At 44.7% G+C, this 9,681-nt stretch overlaps 1 protein-coding gene across 1 annotated transcript; it reads left to right on the top strand.

Moving 5' to 3' along the window:
- Positions 1-4,264: 4,264 nt before the first annotated feature.
- LOC134931920 (putative nuclease HARBI1) lies at positions 4,265-6,672 on the top strand. Its single transcript, XM_063925798.1, has 4 exons — positions 4,265-5,829; positions 5,927-6,295; positions 6,394-6,517; positions 6,604-6,672. Coding segments are annotated over exons 1-3 (918 nt in total). The 5' UTR covers positions 4,265-5,282; the 3' UTR covers positions 6,396-6,517; positions 6,604-6,672.
- The last annotated feature ends 3,009 nt before the right edge of the window (positions 6,673-9,681 follow it).

The following is a 9,681-nucleotide window of genomic DNA, read 5'->3' as shown; positions in this document are numbered from 1 at the left end:
ACTGGGGTGCCAGGGTAATATCACACTGCAAGCACTGGGTGCCTGCCTTATATAACAGTGCCATTACTGGGGTGCCAGGGTAATATCACACTGCAAGCACTGGGTGCCTGCCTTATATAACAGTGCCATTACTGGGGTGCCAGTGTAATATCACACTGCAAGCACTGGGCACCTGCCTTATATAACAGTGCCATTCCTGGGGTGCCAGGGTAATGTCACACTGCAAGCACTGGGTGCCTGCCTTATATAACAGTGCCATTACCGGGGTGCCAGGGTAATATCACACTGCAAGCACTGGGTGCATGCCTTATATAACAGTGCCATTACTGGGGTGCCAGGGTAATATCACACTGCAAGCACTGGGTGCATGCCTTATATAACAGTTCCATTACTGGGGTGCCAGGGTGATATCACACTGCAAGCACTGGGTGCATGCCTTATATAAAAGTGCCATTACTGGGGTGCCAGGGTAATGTCACACTGCAAGCACTGGGTGCCTGCCTTATATAACAGTGCCATTACTGGGGTGCCGGGGTAATATCACACTGCAGGCACTGGGTGCCTGCCTTATATAACAGTGCCATTACTGGGGTGCCAGGGTAATGTCACACTGTAAGCACTGGGTGCCTGCCTTATATAACAGTGCCATTACTGGGGTGCCAGGGTAATATCACACTGCAAGCACTGGGTGCCTGCCTTATATAACAGTGCCATTACTGGGGTGCCAGTGTAATATCACACTGCAAGCACTGGGCACCTGCCTTATATAACAGTGCCATTACTGGGGTGCCAGGGTAATGTCACACTGCAAGCACTGGGTGCCTGCCTTATATAACAGTGCCATTACCGGGGTGCCAGGGTAATATCACACTGCAAACACTGGGTGCATGCCTTATATAACAGTGCCATTACTGGGGTGCCAGGGTAATATCACACTGCAAACACTGGGTGCCTGCCTTATATAACAGTGCCATTACTGGGGTGCCAGGGTAATATCACACTGCAAGCACTGGGTGCCTGCCTTATATAACAGTGCCATTACTGGGGTGCCAGGGTAATGTCACACTGCAAACACTGGGTGCCTACCTTACATAACAGTGTCATTACTGGGGTGGAAGGGTAATGTCACACTGCAAGCACTGGGTGCCTGCCTTATATAACAGTGTCATTACTGGGGTGCCAGGGTAATATCACACTACAAGCACTGGGTGCCTGCCTTATATAACAGTGTCATTACTGGGGTGCCAGGGTAATATCACACTACAAGCACTGGGTGCCTACCTTATATAACAGTGTCATTACTGGGGTGCCAGGGTAATGTCACACTGCAAGTACTGGGTGCCTGCCTTATATAACAGTGTCATTACTGGGGTGCCAGGGTAATATCACACTACAAGCACTGGGTGCCTACCTTATATAACAGTGTCATTACTGGGGTGCCAGGGTAATGTCACACTGCAAGTACTGGGTGCCTGACTTATATAACAGTGCCATTACTGGGGTGCCAGGGTAATGTCACACTGCAAGCACTGGGTGCCTGCCTTATATAACAGTGCCATTACTGGGGTGCCAGGGTAATGTCACACTGCAAGCACTGGGTGCCTGCCTTATATAACAGTGACATTACTGGGGTGCCAGGGTAATGTCACACTGCAAGCACTGGGTGCCTGCCTTATATAACAGTGCCATTACTGGGGTTCCAGGGTGATTTCACACTGCAAGCAATGGGTGCCTGCCTCATATAACAGTGCCATTATTGGGGTGCCAGGGTAATGTCACACTGAAAGCACTGGGTGCCTGCCTTATATAACAGTTTTATTACTGGGGTGCCAGGGTAATATCACACTGCAAGCACTGGCTGCCTGCCTTATATAACAGTGCCATTACCGGGGTGCCAAAGTAATATCACACTGCAAGCACTGGGTGCCTGCCTTATATAACAGTGCCATTACTGGGGTGCCAGGGTAATGTCACACTGCAAGCACTGGGTGCCTGCCTTATATAACAGTGCCATTACTGGGGTGCCAGGGTATTGTCACACTGCAAGCACTGGGTGCCTGCCTTATATAACAGTGCCATTACTGGGGTGCCAGGGTAATATCACACTGCAAGCACTGGGTGCCTGCCTTATATAACAGTGCCATTACTGGGGTGCCAGGGTAATATCACACTGCAAGCACTGGGTGCCTGCCTTATGTAACAGTGCCATTACTGGGGTGCCAGGGTAATATCACACTGCAAGCACTGGGTGCCTGCCTTATATAACAGTGCCATTACTGGGGTGCCAGTGTAATATCACACTGCAAGCACTGGGCACCTGCCTTATATAACAGTGCCATTACTGGGGTGCCAGGGTAATGTCACACTGCAAGCACTGGGTGCCTGCCTTATATAACAGTGCCATTACCGGGGTGCCAGGGTAATATCACACTGCAAACACTGGGTGCATGCCTTATATAACAGTGCCATTACTGGGGTGCCAGGGTAATATCACACTGCAAACACTGGGTGCCTGCCTTATATAACAGTGCCATTACTGGGGTGCCAGGGTAATATCACACTGCAAGCACTGGGTGCCTGCCTTATATAACAGTGCCATTACTGGGGTGCCAGGGTAATGTCACACTGCAAACACTGGGTGCCTACCTTACATAACAGTGTCATTACTGGGGTGGAAGGGTAATGTCACACTGCAAGCACTGGGTGCCTGCCTTATATAACAGTGTCATTACTGGGGTGCCAGGGTAATATCACACTACAAGCACTGGGTGCCTGCCTTATATAACAGTGTCATTACTGGGGTGCCAGGGTAATATCACACTACAAGCACTGGGTGCCTACCTTATATAACAGTGTCATTACTGGGGTGCCAGGGTAATGTCACACTGCAAGTACTGGGTGCCTGCCTTATATAACAGTGTCATTACTGGGGTGCCAGGGTAATATCACACTACAAGCACTGGGTGCCTACCTTATATAACAGTGTCATTACTGGGGTGCCAGGGTAATGTCACACTGCAAGTACTGGGTGCCTGACTTATATAACAGTGCCATTACTGGGGTGCCAGGGTAATGTCACACTGCAAGCACTGGGTGCCTGCCTTATATAACAGTGCCATTACTGGGGTGCCAGGGTAATGTCACACTGCAAGCACTGGGTGCCTGCCTTATATAACAGTGCCATTACTGGGGTGCCAGGGTAATATCACACTGCAAGTACTGGGTGCCTGCCTTATATAACAGTGCCATTACTGGGGTTCCAGGGTGATTTCACACTGCAAGCAATGGGTGCCTGCCTCATATAACAGTGCCATTATTGGGGTGCCAGGGTAATGTCACACTGAAAGCACTGGGTGCCTGCCTTATATAACAGTTTTATTACTGGGGTGCCAGGGTAATATCACACTGCAAGCACTGGCTGCCTGCCTTATATAACAGTGCCATTACCGGGGTGCCAAAGTAATATCACACTGCAAGCACTGGGTGCCTGCCTTATATAACAGTGCCATTACTGGGGTGCCAGGGTAATGTCACACTGCAAGCACTGGGTGCCTGCCTTATATAACAGTGCCATTACTGGGGTACCAGGGTAATATCACACTGCAAGCACTGGGTGCCTGCCTTATATAACAGTGCCATTACTGGGGTGCCAGGGTAATATCACACTGCAAGCACTGGGTGCCTGCCTTATGTAACAGTGCCATTACTGGGGTGCCAGGGTAATGTCACACTGCAAGCACTGGGCACCTGCCTTATATAACAGTGCCATTACTGGGGTGCCAGGTGACAATGCTAAATTCCTTTGTCGTATAAACAACCCTTAATAGGGTCGATTCTATTCGATGACTAGTTGCCAATTCCGGGAGTTTTCATAAGTTTTGTCGACAATTGGAATTCCCACCAATTCAATTCCCGGCGATGTGACTCTTTAGTCGGCGATGTATGCTTTTAGTCGGCGATGTATATATAATTCCCGACAATTTGTTCTCCCCTTAGGTTATAAGGGTCCTACCAATTCAATGAACTCGCGGGTGTGGAGAGAGTTCTAATTCCCGACAGTTTTAGCCCTAGGCTCTCCCTTTTTTTCTCTCATCCCCCGAGGGATGAGAGTTTTTTTCAATTTTGTTTTTTTTGCAAATGCTTTTAATTGTCTAATGACTTAAACAGTGGCAAACTGTGAAACCATAATTTTTTTACCCCTGCATTGGTTTTAAAGTGGTTTCTACCTCCCCTTTTTAGTAGTGTCAATTTACATCTCCAGCTGCAGAAGAAGCTTTTCAGCTGAAGAGGGAGGATTGCTCCTGTAGTGCTGAGAATTTTGAAGAGGAACTTTTCAATCGCAGATCTTGGACTGTGGTTTTGTATAGTTTTTAGTTGTGTTTTGAGTTTTGTTCACACATCCGAATGGACTATTTCCCAGATTCTGTGTGGGTGTTCATGCTTGCAGCCTGTGCCAGTGAATCCAGAATGCAATGGCTGGAGGAGCACAGTGCTGATACCATGACACCACACACTAATCTGCAGCTGGCCCGTATACCTAGGCCTCGTTTGTATCGCAAAAGACGTTTGCTAGATGGTATACGAGAGGATAGTGTGGTAAAGCTTTACCGCCTTTCCCCCACAGCCATAGGTGTGCGCAGGGGGGGTGCCTGGTGCGCACAGGCACCCCCTAATGTCTGGCACCTCGATCTCACATGCCTGATGCAGCGATCGCCGAGCAGGCTGATTACTGTCCCCTCTGCACTGCACCCTGTCAGGACTGCATTACTGACCAGACGCCTGGGTTAATCAAGGATGCCACCGCCCACCCGTCACACCCGCCACATGCCCACCTCTACTTCTATGCTATGCCAACTCCAGACACTGATGAGGATCAGCATGCAGCCAGCGTTCCTCTTAGGAAGACAAATTCAATACTGGCAGGCGGCCGGCAGCAGCATTGACACGTCACTCGTTTTTCCAGCAGCAGCAGTACTAGTCTGCGACTGTCAGTGTCAGTGAGTGACTGACTTGTAAGTAAGCTGCTGCAGCTTGCAGGGGAAAGAGGGGGCAGCCAGACCAGGCTGAGGAGGAGCAGTGTAATTGCAGTGAGTGCCATCAGGGGTGTTTGTTTGAAGCACACCACAACATCTGACAATGTATCTGCTTTATTAGGATTGGCACAAGGGTGGATATTTTATATTGCGTTGACGTCAATAGATGGTGCTAGACACGCCCAAAAGGCGGTGCTAGACACACCCCTCCGACAGTGCACCCCCTAATAAAATGTGCTGCGCACGCCTATGCCCACAGCAATTTATGAGCTATATGAGCTCTTACATGAGGATTTGGAGCCCAAAATGCCAACAAACAAAGCAGTGCCTGGGATGTGCAAACTTCTTGGTGCATTGCATTTTTTGGCATCTGGCACATATCAGCCCACTTTAGCCGAAGTGGCTGGTATGTCTCAGGCAACGTTTTCCCGTTGCCTGAACCAATTTCTCAAAGCTATATTAAAACACACTGGGAAATTTATTAAATTTCCCCAGTGTGATGCTGAGTGGCGTGCTGTGAAGGGGGATTTTTATGAGCTTGCGCAAATGCCCAATGTGCTTGGTGCAATAGACTGCACCCACATTGCAATGACTGCGCCAAAGCAAATGGAAGAATATTACCGAAACCGTAAATTTTTCCATTCGCTTAATGTCCAGATGGTTTGTGATGCAAACCTAAGGATAATGAATGTGAATGCACGCTTTCCTGGGTCCACTCACGATTCCTTTATCTTGCAGCAGTCTGCAATCTGCCGTCTGTTTGAGGAAGGTGCTTTTCCAAACGGCTGGCTGTTAGGTAAGTGTTGGCATTTTATTATATGTGGTTTGTATACATGTACTTTGTACTATTTTTTTAAAAATCTACTCTCTTTTTTTTAATTTTTTTATTAAAGGTGATGCTGGATACGGGAATCGGTCGTGGCTGCTCACTCCTCTGTCAGATCCACATGGTACTGCTGAAAGGCGGTATCAAAAGGCCCACAAAAAGACCAGAGTTGTTATAGAACAAACTTTTGGCGTTCTTAAAAGCCGATTTAGGTGCCTAGACCGCGGCAAGGGTCTTCTTCTCTATTCTCCATCCAAAGTTTGCAGTATAGTAGTTGCATGCAGCATTCTGCACAACATCTGTATTGCAAACAAACTGGAGATGGTGATTGATCCATTGGTTCCTTTGGATCTGAACCTCAGTTCAGTAGTACCTAATGTGATTGATATGGGGAGTGATACCAGGCAGGATGTAATTGCGGGATTCTTTAGTTCTTGTAAGTGTAATCTCTGCTTTGGTTTTTATTTTATTTTTTGTGGTGTTAAATTTGTAAATTTTTTACAATTTCAACATGGATTCTCTTGCATTTTCTAGGAGTTCAATGTTTGGCATCAAGTTGTGTTCTTCCGCCAGTTATTTGTTACCGAATTTCCGGCCTGTTGGCAATTTTGTTCTGGCATTTTTCCAGTTGTCATCATTTCATCAGTTACTTTCAAGGGTAAGTTTTTTGGGTTTTTTTTTAGGTAAATTGACATGTTTTACCACACGTTTCTTGTATTGAAATTAGCTATTTTCTGTTTACAGCCTTGTTCAGTTTGGCCTTTAATATAGCGGCTCTATCTGTTTTGGATAATCTTTAGGCTGCGGTATTTGGTATGTGAAGGGTTACCTCTTCTGTCTTTGTACATATTACTTTTTATATGATCAGTTTCCTTATAATAATTACAGTGTAAAAGTGAATATTTCTATTTCCCTAGTGAAGGGTTAAAACATGCTTTATGAACTCTTATGTGTTTGCAATGGATGCTGCTGCCCTGTGTTAGATGCCTTTGTCTCTCATACAGATACCAGGCTTGTGTGGGTCTGGCATCCAAGGTCAGCTCTCTACTAGATGAAACCTGCTTTTTCTACTTCTGTGTGTTACTAAAAGATCCTTTGTTAAGTTTCGTCTGATGCAACATATATAACATCTGCCTGGCAACTGCTATATCCAATTATGTTATGTCAAGTATTAACCACCCCTACGTACCCCACCCAGGCACCTACCCCTAAGCCAATGAGCCCTTTTACACTTGTCAGTTCCACCCATATGCATTGTCTTATATACTCTTGTTAACTTTATAATAAACAGTGTGAATTTTAACTGCTTGTGTGTGCATGTACCTAGTGGTTAAAAGTTTACACTCCAGACGTCTGTAAGGCCATCACATCGAGGGTTAAAGAAAATAAGGTCATATCCTTTCAGCTGGGGGCTCGTCCGGGATTCAGTGATCGTCCCCGAATAATAAAGATAGAAGATTTATTGTCTGTCTTTGCTATGCGGGATTGCGGTCATACACTGAAGCTGAATCCGTGTCAGTGTTCCGGGAACACGTGACAAGGTAATATTTAAGTCCGGGACTTAATATTACGAAGTTTTTAAAACAGGTATCAGGGATACCATAGAATCTTTAATGTCTGGGACTTAAAGATTCGTCTGAGAAGGGACCAGGGGTCCAAGCGCACTTCTCCAAAGACGTTAGTATCTGGGATACTTAAAAATAGACCTGGGAGTCTATACGTAACGTAGAGAATACCCCGATTTGATCGCTGAAAGGATATGACCTTATTTTCTTTAACCCTCGATGTGATGGCCTTACAGACGTCTGGAGTGTAAACTTTTAACCACTAGGTACATGCACACACAAGCAGTTAAAATTCACACTGTTTATTATAAAGTTAACAAGAGTATATAAGACAATGCATATGGGTGGAACTGACAAGTGTAAAAGGGCTCATTGGCTTAGGGGTAGGTGCCTGGGTGGGGTACGTAGGGGTGGTTAATACTTGACATAACATAATTGGATATAGCAGTTGCCAGGCAGATGTTATATATGTTGCATCAGACGAAACTTAACAAAGGATCTTTTAGTAACACACAGAAGTAGAAAAAGCAGGTTTCATCTAGTAGAGAGCTGACCTTGGATGCCAGACCCACACAAGCCTGGTATCTGTATGAGAGACAAAGGCATCTAACACAGGGCAGCAGCATCCATTGCAAACACATAAGAGTTCATAAAGCATGTTTTAACCCTTCACTAGGGAAATAGAAATATTCACTTTTACACTGTAATTATTATAAGGAAACTGATCATATAAAAAGTAATATGTACAAAGACAGAAGAGGTAACCCTTCAATCCCCTCTTAGAATCATGATTATTATATGACATGATTCTTGAGTGAGGCTCCTTTCTTGTTCCTCCAGTTCTTGAGATATTGGACATAATCGTCGGGTCCCTTACTATCAGAGGAGGTGACAGGACTGGTGGTTATGTCATAATACATCAGGGCCTTATCAATGCCTTTGGAGGTAAGTTTCTTTCCACAGGGAATTACACAATAAACTATAATGCCTAAAAGAATTAAAGTTATGAGTTTAAATATGCTTATTTGCACAAGAGCCTGTTTCCAATTTTCAAACCACCCAAAATATTGGCTCCATGGGTTATCAATACCTGAATTTTTCTTAAGTTCTATGGATAAGGTTTCTAACTTGTTTATGGCTAAAGTAACCTTACCATTGGGACCAGTGTTGTCAGGAATATATGTACAACAGCCTTCCACCTTACTAATGTAAACACATGTACCGCCTTTTTCTGCTAGGATCATGTCAAGGGCCATTCTATTTTGGAATGTCATTTGGGAAGTGGCTTCTAGCTGTTCAGCTATACCTTTAAGAGCATCTTTGGTATCATTAACAAATCTTTGTTGATTATAATATATATAATTAATCCAGGCTACGTTTTTATTTACAGTTTCCCACATATGTAATAAATGTCGCCTAATGATCTAGTTTGGTTGACTAAAACAGTTGTTCTTTTATTTGCACAATACCCTGGTGGGAAGGTTTTTAAATTTCTCCCTGTTGTGGTGTTAGATGTATAACAAGTGTAGTTTCCAGGATATATGGTTATGGTGCTTCCTGGGTTGGGATTTTTTGACAATATGGGATATTCCCTTTTCCACATTTCGCACTGACTGTCATTTGTTTTGGTGTCATTAAAAAGGCTGAAAAAAACAATTTTCTTGTTCTAGGGGTATATTAAGGGGCACTGTACCTAGGTGGGGCCTAGATTTGCCACAGACATAACAGTTGCTTTTATTGTGTTTGTTAGCACTATACTTCATCCATTCCAACCAAAAATTAATGTCAGAGAAACCAGTTTCAATAGCTAGGGTGTCTTCAAAGGTAGGGTTAGTAATAGCCACCATATCTTTAAAAGTGGCAATATGGGGCTTTAAAGGTTTGTTTTGGGGAGCAATTTTAGGCTGGTATTTTGGGTTTTTATACATATCCCATAAATAAAACATTTGCCTTGCACTATAATACCCTGCTTGCCACCATATACCAAGTACATAAGTCTCATTGTCGCTTCTGCTAGGGTTCACTATGTTTAGTCTAAACCTGTATGAATTTGGGCCTTCATCCATCTTATGAATGGATAGTCTAGAAAGTAGGGGTACTCCATATTTGCTCCATCTATTCTTTGCAAACGATGGGCCATATTTCCAATCTACTCCTGTATTCCACCCCACAGCTTCCCAGGAATTACAATTAGATCCATAATATCTATTGTCATAGTACCATTCGTCAGTAACACAAATATATACTGTCTCAGACA

The sequence above is a fragment of the Pseudophryne corroboree genome, chromosome 1 (genome assembly GCF_028390025.1).
Source record: "Pseudophryne corroboree isolate aPseCor3 chromosome 1, aPseCor3.hap2, whole genome shotgun sequence".
Classification (NCBI taxonomy): domain Eukaryota; kingdom Metazoa; phylum Chordata; class Amphibia; order Anura; family Myobatrachidae; genus Pseudophryne; species Pseudophryne corroboree.
The sequence above is the reverse complement of the archived record's forward strand: the minus strand, read 5'-3'. Positions and strand labels throughout refer to the sequence as shown.